The 13448-nt window shown below is 71.7% G+C and overlaps 1 protein-coding gene across 14 annotated transcripts; it reads left to right on the forward strand.

Annotated features, from left to right (window-relative positions):
- Positions 1-4832: 4832 nt before the first annotated feature.
- RHPN1 (rhophilin Rho GTPase binding protein 1) lies at positions 4833-12369 on the forward strand. 14 transcript variants are annotated; one of them, XR_016236049.1, is made up of 15 exons: positions 4833-5022; positions 7808-7923; positions 8285-8410; positions 8540-8663; positions 9299-9376; positions 9559-9683; positions 9755-9921; positions 10031-10171; positions 10281-10437; positions 10516-10587; positions 10679-10873; positions 11157-11233; positions 11490-11636; positions 11705-11866; positions 12123-12369. XR_016236049.1 is itself a non-coding variant. In XM_089335814.1 (15 exons), the coding sequence occupies exons 1-15, from the start codon at positions 4942-4944 to the stop codon at positions 12299-12301; spliced, it is 1956 nt and encodes a 651-aa protein (XP_089191940.1). In that variant the 5' UTR covers positions 4834-4941; the 3' UTR covers positions 12302-12369. The 14 variants fall into 14 exon arrangements, 10 of the variants coding, with proteins under 10 accessions (XP_051697794.1, XP_089191940.1, XP_089191942.1 ...); XR_016236050.1 differs by having other exon boundaries at positions 12126-12369; XR_016236051.1 differs by having other exon boundaries at positions 11516-11636.
- Positions 12370-13448: the final 1079 nt, after the last annotated feature.

Here is a 13448-nt window from a genome sequence, read left to right on the forward strand (position 1 = left end):
CGGCAGCGGGGTTGGGGGTTCGAGGCCAGGGGGGTCTTTGTGTGAGGCCCTCAGCCGTCGGCTGGAAGAGCCGGCGTCTCGACTGGAGACACTGGAGACCGGGCTGATGAGCGTGTCTGCTTATTAGCAGTCAGGCACAGATGTTTATAGTGGAGAACAAAGCTGGGGTAGGAACAGCAGTTCTGCAGAGCAGAAGGGGCCGCGTGCCGAAAGACCCCTACCAGTCGGCTTCACGCAGGCCACGCAGGCCCGTCTGGAATGTGGGAGTTGCTTATCGCCTCTCTGTTTATTGGTCACGAAGGCACAGCCACAAGGCTTCCAACAGGAAAGGGGAAGGGGGAACTGGGCCTGGGGCTCCTGCGCCGGCCAGCAGCCAGGCTGTGGGGTCCCGCCCACCTCCCTCACGGACAGCGCAGGCAGTCCCACGGGACCACCCACAGGCCAGGCCCTCTGCTGGCACCCGCCGGGCCACACGCCCACCCCTCCTCAGGACGGTTCCAGTGGTGCCGCTGGGAGCTGTGTCCTCAGTAGCCCTTTCTAGCCTTGTCCAGGCCTCCCACGGGGGTGACAGGAACCCAGTCACCTGAGCCACTAACTGCCTCCAGGGACTGCGTTAGCAGAAGCTGGGCCAGGAATGAAGCCCAGGTGGGCCCAGGTGGGACCCGGGCAGTTGCACCTCCAGGCCAAACACCCACCCCAGTGTTTCTCAACTTTTCCTCCGATAATACCCACGCCTGTCCCTCCTCTGGGACCGCGTGTGGCTGGGAGGGGGGCAGCCACGTGCGCGCTTTGCTGAAGGGGCTGGATGGTTGTCACCTGTGGGCCGTGTGACAAGCATCGCCTCCGCTGACTCCGGCCCCGGGTCCCTGGGTGCCGCCCCACACACCCTCGAGGACGCGCGCAGGAGGGCAGCTGGCCCGTCAGCTCGCGGTGGGCGGGCTCCACCTGCACGCAGGCACCCCGGCAGCGCCAGGTGAGGGCTCTGCCTGCAGGCCCCTCCCACTACGGAAGTGCACCTGCAAGCCAACGGGGCGACTCCGGGCCGCGCTCTGACCGCAGCTCGACCCCGACAGCCCACGCCCGAGTTCCCGGCGCCCCCGGGAAGGGAGGCCGGGAAAGCGACCCGTCCTGGCTGTGCTGGGCTCGGCACTGGCCCTCCTGGGCCATCCCGTGCCGCAGGTGGGGGAGCGGCGCGGGCGAGGCGCGGCGCCGGGCGATTCCTCTGGGGCTGGGGGCTCGACTGGGGGCCCGGCTGCGCCCAGCTGGGAGGCGGCCGCGCCCCCAGACCCGCGCTTGCGCAGTGCCGTCCGAGAGCCTGCGCAGGCTGCGGGGGCCCTGTCCCGCACAGAGACCCAGGCGGGTCCCGGAGGCCGGAGCGCGAGCGCGGGGGTGCCTCGCCCTGTGCCCTGCCATTTCCCTGCCGCCGGCTTCCCGAGGCTCCTGTGTGCAGGCCGAGACCCCCGCGACCCCCGCCCCCGACCGGGACCTGGGAACGCGTTCCTGCTCCCTGCTGGGATACCTGGATCGAATTCCGCGCCCGGCCCAGAGACGGGGCGGCCTCATTCGCTCCCTCTCTCTTCCTCAAGGCAACCACAAATTTTTTAAAAAGTACTTAACGGTGGGGCCGGTGGAGCGGGCATCCCACGGGGGCTCCCTGGGCGGGAACCCTGGCTCCAGCTTCAATCACGGCCGCCACCCGGGAGACGGGGTGGGGGGTGGGGGTGGGGGTGGAGTCCCAGCTCCTGGCCCAGCCCTGACATCGCGGCCACTTAGGGAGTGAGCCGCCCACGGGCCGTCTGCCTGCCTCTCAGTAAATAAATGAATAGTAGCAGGGGCCTGGCCTCCAGGAGGCGGCCTCCCAATGTCAGGCCGGCTGCTGACTTAGCAAGGCTTCCTGGGGGCCTGGCAGTGCGGGAGAGTGCACACACGTGCATGCACTGCGTGGGTGCACACGTGTGCGGGTGTGCGTGCACGCGTGCCTGTGTGTACACGCGTGTACACCAGTGTGTCTGCACGCAGTGTCCATGTGTGTGCAGTTTACGTGCGCGTTCACGTGTGTTCACGCATGCTCCTGCGTGTCTGTCGGCCACCTGCATTTTCGGTTTTGTGGGCTGCTCCTTTCCAGTACAAGTGGCTGTTGCCCTGGGCTACCGTCTCCACCAGGGCCGGGTAGCCAGCAGTTCCTCCACAGGGAGGCTGGAGGCCTGGCCCCGGGGCACTTGGGGGAGGGAGGAGGGGCAAGCCCGGGCCTCTGGCAGCAGCGGTGGTGCAGTGTGGACCCCGCGTTTTGCCGCCCGGCCAGCTCGGGGCCCCCACATTCCGGCCTCGGAAGTGCTGGTGGCGTCTGCTCTCCTGGCTGGGCCTGGGCTGCTGGCCGCCGGTGCCCGTTTTTCCTACTTAGCTTCGCTTCAAAATCCATTCTAGACGCCCTTCCATTCAGGGCACTAACTCCTCGTCTGTCACACGCGGTGCAATCCTTTATTTATTTACTCGTTTGAAAGGCAGAGGTAGAGACAGAGGTCTTCCACGGTTCACTCCCCAAATGGCAGCAAGGCCAGGGCTGAGCTGATCCGAAGCCAGGAGCCCAGAACTCCGCCCAAGTCTCCCGTGTGTGGCGTCTTCCGCTGCCTCCATCGAGCTTTCGTAGGGAGCTGGATCGCAAGTGGAGCGGCTGGGCCCCGGGCAGCTCTCATATGGGGTGTGGTGTTGCAGGTGGCGGCTTTACCGGCCACAGCACAACGCTGGCCCCTACTTTTTTAATGTATTTATTTATGTATTTGAGAGGTGAGCTACAGAGAGGGAGAAGCAGAGGAAGAGAGAGAGAGGTCTTCCATCTGCTGGTTCACTCCCCAAATGGCCGCAACAGCTGGGGGCTGGGCCAGGCTCCTGGGTGCAGGGTTCCAAGGACTTGGGCCATCCTCCACTGCCTTCCCAGGCCACGAGCAGGGAGCTGGATCAGAAGTGGAGCGGCCGAGACAGGGACCAGCGCCGCTGTGGGACGCCGCATTGAGGGGAGTGGCTCCCCCAGCCCAGAAGCTTCGGAACCCCGGGGCTAAACCTCCTGTGGTGCCCCACGGCACAGGCACAGGCACAGGCACAGGCACAGGCTTCCCACTGAAGCCCTCGCTCAGCTCCTCTCTCCACTTCCCTTTTAGGCGACTTAAGTGCCTGTTAACTCAGCCCCTACTGGGAGAGGGCTCCGGATCCCGAGCAGTTTCACTGGGACTTGTGGGTGGTGGTTTGCTAAGAAGCCAGCGGCGAGTGCACTGGCATCGCGGGGTCCCGTGCACGGCCCAGCAGCAGCCCCAGCCCCCCAGCGGCAGCCTAGCGGGGTTCACAGGACTGCCCACCCCGCAGCTGCCCCTCCTGCCCCGGGGGTGTTGCTTGCCTTCTTCCTCTTACGGATTTATTTATTATGTGGAAGGCAGAGCGACAGAGAATCTCCCAACTGACCTTCACGCCCCAGATGCCCACAACAGCCAGGGGCTGGGCGCCACCAGCCGGCTCTCCCACGTGGGTGCAACACCGCCGGCCACGCTCGGCTGCCGCCCACGCACCTCCCAGCAGGAAGCTGCACCCAAAGCGGGATCTGGAATGCGCGCGTCCCGGGCAGCAGCCCTGGTGGCCGAGGGACAGACCTGGCTACCTGAAGCCCCCAGGGCCCAGGTCAGTGCAGGGGCAGGGGGCTGGCGCGGCCCGATCGGCCAGCACTTTTCAGGCGCGCGGCCCGCGCCTCCTACCCGCCGTTGGAGTCTCCTCCCAGCGCGCTCAGACCGCAGGTCGCCCTGTCCACCTGCTGGGCCACACGGTCCCCCCCTACAGGCTGCCCCAGCCGCCCAGGAGCGCCCCTCGGGCCACACACTCTGGCCCGGTCGTGTCCCCGCGTCCAGGGGTCAGCCTAGGGTCAGCCATGGTGGCGGGGCTCATCCAAAGGAATCCGCAGATGCTTGAAACCCGGGGGTCCTGCCGGCCCAGGGGCCAGCGGCCAGCTGCCAGCGCGCCCCCCGGCCCAACCTGGTCACCCCCGTCACATCTCCCAGGCACTGCCCAGGCCTCCTGGGCACACGGGCGACCCTGAGGGCTGCTGAGAGCGCTGGGGTCTCCGCGCGGGCACAGAGGGCCGAGACGACCCGCGTGGAAGCCCCGCACAAAGGCGGCGGCGCCTGGACCACAGGCGGCATGGGGCGCTGGCCGAGGGTCCCTCGCGGCCGGTGCGAGTCAGGCGGAGGGTGCAAGGGGCCCCCAAGGCCACCGGGGAAGGATGCGCCCTGGCCAGGGGGCGTGAGGAGAGAGCCGTGCGGGAGGCCTGCGAGCCCGCGGGGCTCGGACGCGGGCGGGCCATGGTCGGGGCCTGCCCGCTCGGCCGGGTCTGGCCGCCCGCACCGCGCCCCCGAGCGCCCCCGCAGGACCCGAGCGGGACCCGCAGGCCCCAGCGATCAGAGGCCCGGGCGCGCAGGGGCGGCTATGGAAGGTTCTGGAAGCCTCACTGCGCGCGGCGCGCCCTAAAGAAAGCAGGCATTGTCCGCCGACAAAACCGTTTTAAGTCCCCACCGCTCACCGTCCCCTAGAGGGTCCCGTTGCCGGGGCAACGGCGAGACGTCCCGCACAGGCGCCAGCGGCCGGGACCCGACCTCCGCGCCCACCGCGACGCGGGGTTTCCCTGTCCCGCGGCGCCTGCGCATTGTCCGCGGTTGCCAGGGTAACCGAGTTCCCCGGGACTCCGCGGGCCGAGCGGGATGGGGGCTGGCCTCCGGGAGCCCGCCTCTTTTGTTCTCTGGTTGGTCGGTATTGCCGTCCGTCAAGCGGCGGCCGCCACCGATTGGGCAAAGGCAAGTTTCGCACGCCGGAGCCGCCCGCTCCCGGGGAGAGCTCTGTCCGCGGCGCGTGTGGCTGCGGCCGGGTGCGGGTCTCCGAAAGCGGGACCGGCTCCCGGGAGCGGCGATGATCCTGGAGGAGAAGCCGGAAGGCCCTGGCGCCGGCGAAGACATCGGCCGGCTGCAGGCGGCCGGCAGCGGCGGCCAGGTGGGCTTGGGGACTGGGTGGGGGTCCCGGACCCACCCTTTCCCCCCCGGGTAGGTCTCTCGGTCCTGGCCTTGGCGCTGCGGGAAGCTGAGGCCCGGCGGCCTCCCTGTTGGGAGCCACAGCCCTCGGGCAGGTGTGGGCTCAGGCCTGTGACCCGGCCCGACCCGCTCCCCGGGCGTTGAGCCGCGCCCTGCCCCCCCCCCCCCCGGAGCTGGGTGTCCCGTGGGGTCACCGCAGCTGGGCTGTTGGTCCCCGCGCCTCCTCGCCGACCCTCCCAAGCCCGTAGCCCGGACGCCGGTGTGTGTGCTGGGGCGGAGACCTGTTGAGGCCGCCTGGGACAGCGTCCGCTGCTTGCTTGCCGCGCGGCCCCGGGAGACGCCGCCCCGGCCCGGGGGCTCTCGGTCGCGCGCAGTCCCAGGACGTCGGGCTGTGCCGGGCCCCTGGGCTGGCTCCGGTCAGCTTCCTTGTCTGGGGCTCCGGTCTTCTGGGAGGGCGTCAGCCGGGGCTTGGGCTGCAGGCACGCAAGTGGCCAGGCGGTGCTGACCAGAGCCCCCGAGGGCCCAGTCCCTGTGCGCCACAGGTGCGTCTCCGCTCGGCGGCCGCCACGGCTGCGGGTGGCCGGCAGGGGGAGCGCTGGCCGTGCCCCGTGCTGGTTGCCAGCCTGGACACGGGGCAGGAGCCGTCTGCAGTGGCTTCGCTGGCCGCTGCGTCCTGACCACACCCTGGGATGACCGGGCGGGCAGGCCGGCCGGGGGCCCTGGGTGAGGTGGCTCAGCCCAGGCAGTCCCCGCAGACCGGGGCGATGGGCTGTGGCCCCCGGGGGGTCTGCAGTCACCAGCAGGTCAGTCCAAGGTTCCTCCGCCTGACTGCACGCCAGCGCTCCCTGGGCACACAGATTCTTGGGTCGGGGACAGGCACTGGGGCACAGCGGGTTACGCGGCTCTGCTCCTGGCCTCGCCCCTGCTGATGCCCCTGGGCAGCAGCAGACGGCCCAGTGCCTGGCTCCTGCACCCACGTGGGAGACCCGGCTGTGGACTCCCAGGCACCTCGCTCCAGCCTGGCCCAGCCCCTGCTGTGGGGGCATTTAGGGAGTAAGCCGGTGGACGGAGGACCTCTCTCTCTCTCTCTCCACACTTTCAAATAAATAAATAAATGTTTAAACTGAGAAACTCCAGACGTGGCCCAGCTAGGCCAGGCTGCGAGAGTGGGACCTGCCTGGAGGAACTCAGGAACCCGAGACACCCGCCCTGTGGGGGATCCCACAGCCACTGCACCCCCGGGACCCCCGTGGCCACACCCATGCCCTGTCCCCTCCCGCGTGGTGGCAGAGAGAGGGTTTCCACCGCCCCAGGCTCCCTCTGCCTTGGGCGGGCCTCAGGGCCGGGGCCTGCGGGGGCAGGGCTCTGGCCAGAGCCGACCGGGCTGGGGTGGGGGCTGGGGCTGGTGCTGCCTGACCTCCGCCCACACTTTCCTGCCGGCTGCCCGGCGGTCCCTGCGCTGGGGCTGGGCCTGGGCCGAGCAGCAGGGGTGTGGCGTGTTTGTGTCCGTGTTGTCCACACACACACACCCCTGTGGGGACACCCGGGGACCATGGTCCATCTGTCCTCTCCCAGTGCAGGGCAGGGACGGGCACTGTGGTGTCAGGGGCCCCCGCTCCTGCAGGGGCCACTCAGGCCGGTTGGTGCCTGCAGGGAGGGGAGGGACAGTGGCCGCCGCGCCCAGGAGGGCAGCCCTGTGGCCGGGGCCATGCCCAGCGCCCGTCTCGGCGGGGCTGGTGGCCCGAGCCCCTGGAACCCACAGGAACTGCAGCAGGACCGCTGGGCTGGGGCCAATAGCCTTGGCTGTGACGGCCCCTCTCCCCGGGGCGGCCCCGCCCGAGGACAGGCTGCCCCCTTCTGCGCGGGCGGGCGCTGGGCATGGCCTTGTCCACGCTGTCTGCCCGGGTAGGTCTGCTCTGGGACCAGAGGGTGACTGGAGGCCCCTGCCCTTCACAGCCCAGCCCAGCGCCCTCCTCCGGGAAGCCTTCCCTGACTGACACGCCTCTTGAGCTGGCCCTGGAGGTCGGCTCGGGCCATGGTCCGAGGTGGTGGCGGCACAGGAGCTTCCGTGGGGCCCCTGGGAGGTCCTGCAGGGAGGGGCCGAGCCCGGGGGTCTGAACTGGCCTGAACCAGCCGTGAGCCCACGTCTCCCCGTACAAGGCCAGCCGTGGGCTGGCTGGTGACCTGGCTGGGGAGACCCTGGCTGGCTCAGGTGAGGCTCCGCCACCTCGGGCGCCCAGCAGTGCTGGGAGGAAGCGCAGGAGGGGCCCGAGTGCCTTCAGGGCTGGCCCGGGCTCACGGCCAGCTCAGGGCTGTGCACCTGCCGCCTGCAGGCCCTGAGGGCACTGCCCTAGAGCCAGACCTGGCCAGGTGCCTGGGCTGCAGAGCCACAGCCACCTGTGGGAGGGCCTTGCCCTGGGCCTCAGAAGGGCCTGCAGGAAAGGTGGGCTTCCTGGAGGAGGCGCACCTTGCCTTGCCAGGCGGGCTGTGGACAGAGGCTAATGTGAGAAAGCGGGCGACCACAGCCCAGAGGGGCTGGGCCAGACTAAGGGGTCGGAGGGTGTGGGCGGCTCTGCGGCTGAGGGCGGCACTGGACCCTGAGCTGCGTGTCCAGGGGCTGGGTCTGTGGGGTTCTGTGGGTCTCCCAGGGCTGTGCACCCCCTGCCCTGGCCTGGCTGGGCCGGACAGCCGGGCTCCCAGGGCGGCCTGCGGGTGCGCTGTGACGCTGGGCTCTGTGGCCCCTGCAGGGCTGTGAGTCCCCGGCGCAGGCGCGGCGCAGCCGGCTGCAGAGCTACAGGGCCCGGATCCGGCAGCAGATGGAGAAGGAGCTGCAGATGCGCGCGGGCGCCGAGAACCTCTACCGGTGAGCCAGCGGTGAGCCAGGCACGGGCCGCCCAGCGGCTCAGCGGGCAGAGGGGGGCGGGCAGATGGCCGGCACTCGGCTCCCGCGCTGGCCCATGGGGCCGTGCCACTTCCTGGGCTGCGTGGGGGAGGCTGGGGGCCTCTCTGGGCCCAGGGCCCTGCCTTGGCCTCCACACGGCCCCGGGCCCCGCTGGGGCGGTCGTCTTTGAGCTGCTGCGGGGCACTGGAGGAGCCCTGCCCAGACCTGCGGTGCCACGGGGGGGGCACCACGGGGGGCTCGGGAGGCGCACAGCCCCCAGGAAGGAGGCCTGGTGGGCCCCGCTCACGGGTCGGCTCTGGGGCTGGGGCTCCCGACCCCACAGAGCCACCAGCAACAGCCAGGTCAGGGAGACGGTGGCCCTGGAGCTCGGCCGCGTCAACTCCAGCCTGCAGCTGCTGCAGGAGGAGCTGCAGGAGCTCGGCGGCCCCGACGAGGCCCAGCCTGGCAGGTGCGCGGCCGTGTGGGGCGGGGCTGGGGCGGGGCCCGAGGGGAGGGAGGGGTGGGGCTGAGTGGGGGCGGGGCCAAGTGGGGGGGCCGGGGCGCGACCCCCAGTGCTCAGGGAGGTTTCGGCGTCCAGGCACAGACGTCCGGCCTTAGGGTGCAGGGTCCACGCTTTTGGTCCTAGTGATGGCGTCACTGCCCCCATGATCCCCCTGGGCCTGAAGGAGACCAAGGAACTGGACTGGGCCACGCCCCTGCAGGTAGGAGCAGCCCTGGGCTGGGGGGGCCCTAGAGGGGGCCCTGCTCTGCCCTGAGCTCTGGGGGACCCTGTCCTGCCCTGAGCTCTGGGGGCCCCAGGGGGAGCCCTGCCCTGCCCTCTGGGGGCCCTGGGGAACCCTGCCCTACCCTGCCCTGGGCCCCGGGGGGCTGGGGGCCCTCACCTGCCCTGAGACTCCCCTTGAGCAGATGAGACCTGGAGCGGGGAGGGCTGACCTGGGCCCCCCAGGGTTGTGGCAGAAACGGCCAGTGTGTTGGTGCCCACGCCCAGGGCTTGGATGCGTGCCTGCCCTGGAATGGGGGTCACTGGCCTGGGCCCGCTGGAAGCCCCACTGGGCTCTCCCCATGAGGGTCTCTGGCTCACGCCAGCCCAGGTGAAAACCGCAGGCTCCCAGGGATCCTGCAGGGGCTTGGGACTGGGCCATGTCCTGCGGGGAAAGTGGCCCCCTGCGTGCCTTCAGGCGGCACCTACCGCCCGGTGGCTGTGGGGATTCCTAGGGGAGCGTGTGTGAGTCCCAGCCCCACTTCTGCCCCGGGGAGGGGGGCTGGGGCACCGCTGCTCTGTGACCCCGCCCCACCAGCCACCGGGCTCTGTGCCCACACCTGTCCCTCCCCCCAGGAGCTGATCTCTGCGCATTTTGGAGAGGATGGGGCTTCCTATGAGGCTGAGATCAGGGAGCTGGAGGGCCTGCGGCAGGTGGGCGGCCCTGGGTGCGGGCGGGGGGCTCAGCTGGGCGGGGCCCTGTGTCTGGGCGGGGCCGCGGGGGTACAGCGTGCGCCCTCTCCCCTCTCGGAGGCTCTGGTGCCGGGCCCTGGGTCCCTGCATGGCCTCGCCCAGGCTCCCTGGGTGGGTGAGAGTGGAGGGCTCCCGCCCCGCAGGCCATGCGGACCCCCAGCCGGGACGAGGCCGGCCTGGAGCTGCTCGCGGCCTACTACAATCAGCTCTGCTTCCTGGACGCCCGCTTCTCCGCGCCGGCCCGGAGCCTGGGGCCGGTCTTCCACTGGTGAGCGCTGGCCGCTGGGAGGGCCCCCGCTGGCCGGAGGGGGCGCGGCCTGACCTGCCCCTCCCCCGCAGGTACGACGCGCTCACGGGGCTCCCGGCGCAGCAGCGGGCGCTGGCCTTCGAGAAGGGCAGCGTGCTGTTCAACCTGGGCGCTCTGCACTCGCAGATCGCCGCCCGGCAGGACCGCCGCTGCGCCGAGGGCGCCAGGCTGGCCGGCCGGGCCTTCCAGAGCGCGGCTGGTGAGGCAGCCCCCGGGGCCAGGCGCGGCGGGCGGCCGCGGGCGCGCCCCTGTGAGCGCCGTCTCCCTCCGCAGGCGCCTTCTGCTTCCTGAGCGGGAACTTCTCGCAGGCGCCCAGCCCGGACATGAGCGCGGCCTCCCTCTGCGCGCTGGAGCGCCTCATGGCCGCCCAGGCCCAGGAGTGCGCCTTCGAGGGCCTCTCGCTCACCCCCGCGGCCGCCCACGACTGCCTGGCGCAGGAGGCCGCCCAGGTGAGGCCGGTCAGGGGCCCGGGGTCAGCGTCGCTTCCGGGGGGTGGGAGCACGGCAGGGAGGCCCGGGCCTTGCGGCCGCCTGGACCCCACCACTTGCCTGTCGACAGGTGGCGGCCGAGTACCGGCGCGTACAGGCGGCCATGGCCCAGCCGCCGGCCCACAGCTGCATCCCCGCCTCGTGGACTGCGCTGGTGCAGGTCAAGGCCGAGCACTTCCGCGCGCTGGCCCACTACCACGCGGCCGCGGGCCTCTGCGACGGCGCCCGTGAGTGCCCGCCCGTGCGCCCGCGCGCCCGCCTGCAGGCAGAGCCCGGTCCCGGGCTCACGGCCGCTCTGCCCACAGCGGCCGCCGCCGGATCGCCCCCGTCCAGCGAGCAGGTGTTCCCCGCGGAGCCCGAGGAACGCCGGCGGCTGGGTGAGGGGGTTGCGCCCCGGGTCCCCGAGGCGCGCTGAGCCCAGAGGGCGGGCCCGGGCTCCGCGTGTGACGGCGCTCTGCCCCCGCGCAGCCAAGGCTCACCTGAAGCGCTCCATCCTGGGCCAGGAGGAGGCCCTGCGGCTGCACGCGCTCTGCCGGGTGCTGCGCCAGGTGGACCTGCTGCAGGCGGCCGTGGCCCGCGCCCTGCGGCGCTCGCTGGCCCGCTACTCGCAGCTCGACCGCGAGGACGACTTCTCCGAGGTGGCCGAGGCCCCCGACATCCAGCGTGAGCAGCCAGGGCTGGGGGGTGCGACCCTGGGGGGGGGGGTGCGCCTGCACCGGTGCTCCCGGAGCTGCAGGCCTGGGGGGTCTCTGGGAGGGGTCCCAGTTCCGCCGCGCGGAGGTGCAGGTCGCCGCTCGTACGGAATCCCACACGCGCCTCGGCACCATGGGGGCAGCCTGGCGGACCGTGGGGAGGGACCGGGATGGGTCCGTGGGCAGGGCAGGCCGCCTCGGAGGGGCTCCCCCAGCTGAATCCAGGCCTGAGTTAGCTCCGCCTCGTCTTTCAGCTAAGACCCAGCAGAAGCCAGAGGTCAGGACGCCCAGCCTGACGGGGGGCAAGGGAACTGACCTCTTCCACCGGCTGGTGAGCCCACCCGGCGGCCGCCTCCCGTGCCCCGCCCACACGACCCGCCTCCCACCATGGCCCCGCCCACGGCACCACCTCCCTGTGACCACGCCCCTTCGGCCCCACCCCGACCATGGCCCCGCCCCCACGGCACCGCCTCCCAGCGTGGGCCCGCCTCCCGTGGCCCCACCCTCGCAGCGCTCCAGGCCCAGCTGTGCCAGTTTGGGGGGTGCGGCGCAGCCAGGCCTCTGATGGCTGACCGCCCACCCCCTAGGGACCCCTGTCCGTGTTCTCGGCTAGGAACCGGTGGCGGCTGGTGGGGCCCGTGCACCTGACCCGCGGAGAGGACGGATTCGGCCTCACGCTGCGGGGAGACTCGCCGGTGCTCGTCGCGGCGGTGGCCCCCGGGGGCCGGGCTGCGGTAAGGGGCCCCGCGGCCCGGGCTGGGGCAAGGCGCGCACTCCGGCTCATGGCTCTCTCTGCCCGCAGGAGGCCGGCCTGAAGGAGGGCGACTACATCGTGTCGGTGAACGGGCAGCCGTGCCGGTGGTGGAAGCACACGGAGGTGGTGGCGCAGCTGAGGGCGGCCGGCGAGGCCGGCGCCAGCCTGCAGGTGGTGTCGCTGCTGCCTGGCCCCACACTGCCTGCCGCGGTGAGCCAGGGGCTGGTCCCCGCCCTCCTTGTCCTGCGGGAGCCAGAGCTGCAGGTGCCCCGCCGGGGTGGCCCTCATCGGGGTGGCCCTCGCGGAGTGGCCCTCGCGGCTTGGCTTTCGGGCAGCACAGCCCCTCCCTGGGCTTCACCCCCCACACAGCTGTGCCCATCCCACTGCCCGGCTGTCCCCACCAGAGCCCCCAGCAGACCCACAGCCTGCCCGGCCAGCTGAGCTGACCAGCGTGTGTCTGTCCCAGCAGGGGGACCGGCGGCCAGCCCTGCCCCTGAGGAGCCAGCGGCAGCGTGGTGGAGAGCCGGCCCCAGCGCCGCCCAGCCCCCGGCGCCTCCTCGGCTGGAGCCGCACGGGCAAGGGGGGCAAGACCCGAGGCCCCGCCGTGCCCCGGGCCGCCACGGAGGCTGCGGTGCCCAGCCCTGAGCGCCCGGGGCAGCTGTGACCGGCGCCCCCCCCCCCAGGACCACCATTAAACACCACGGTGCACGAGGCTCTGAGTGCGGTGCCGGGGCTGCGGCCGCCTCACCCACACCCCGGGGTGGGAGCCTCCTCCCCCACACTCTGCCCTGTCCACCCATCCCGCGGGACCCCTGTACCCTGAGCTGCCCTGGGCACAGACCCACAGGCCCCAGCCCTGCCAAGCCAAGCTCCAGGCTCCCTCACAGAGCCAGGGGTGTCCACGGTGCCAGCCCCCCTGCTCAGGGACCCCACTGGGGCCCTTCCCTGCAGCCCCTCGTCCTCGCTTGTCCCCCCTTCTGCCGGGGAAATGGGTGGGTGGGGCGTGGGGCAGCTTTGCTCCACCCTGCGGGTCTACCCCGAATGCCAGGGCCGCTGCTCCAGCCCCTGGCTGTCTCATTCCCTTGCACCTGCGGTGGGCACAGGGGCTCCCCGACCTGCACCTGCTGCACCACAGGGGGCGCTGGCTGTCCTAGTCCAGGCCTTCGTGCAGCTGGAGGGAGGGGCTGGGGTGGGGCTCCCAAGGAGGGGCAGGGAGGGCAGTGAGCCGGGCCCTGCAGGTGCAGCGAGGGGCGAGGCTGGCCACCAGGGGGCAGCTGCTGCCCGATCAAGGCCGATCCTCAGGCAGCCCCGGTTGGGGAGGAGCAGCCTGAGACCCCTGCCGCCTTGTCCTCGCCTCTGGGTGAGGGTCTGTGCCTGGGGTGGGGGGCCAGGTGCACCTCCGCCCTCCTGGGAGAAGCCCCGTGTCAGCAGACCCTGATGAGTGCGGCTGCCTCCCGTCCCGGGCGCCCCAGGCCTGGACTCCCCGGGCTGTGCTCGGCTTCCTGCCTGTCACACCCGCCAGCCCACAGGCCGCTTTCCCTGTGCCTCCGTCCCTCGGGGCCGCCCCTGCCACCAGGGCTTGTCCCAGACCCTGTCCTCCCCCACACAGGGCAGCTGGCCATGGGGAGGGGTCTGCCTGTCCAGCTGCCCAGCGTCGCCCCTCCACCCAGATGGCGGAGCGGCTGTGGAAGCAGCGTCAGCCTGCGTCCTGCCAGGGGCCTGCCCAGCCCTGGGGCCGCACTGAGCATGCTTGGTGTCCCCTGGGGACTTGGCCACAAGAGCCTGCCTGGCC

Source organism: Oryctolagus cuniculus, chromosome 6 (assembly GCF_051225735.1).
Source record: "Oryctolagus cuniculus isolate XC-2025 breed Fujian yellow rabbit chromosome 6, ASM5122573v1, whole genome shotgun sequence".
NCBI classification, from domain to species: domain Eukaryota; kingdom Metazoa; phylum Chordata; class Mammalia; order Lagomorpha; family Leporidae; genus Oryctolagus; species Oryctolagus cuniculus.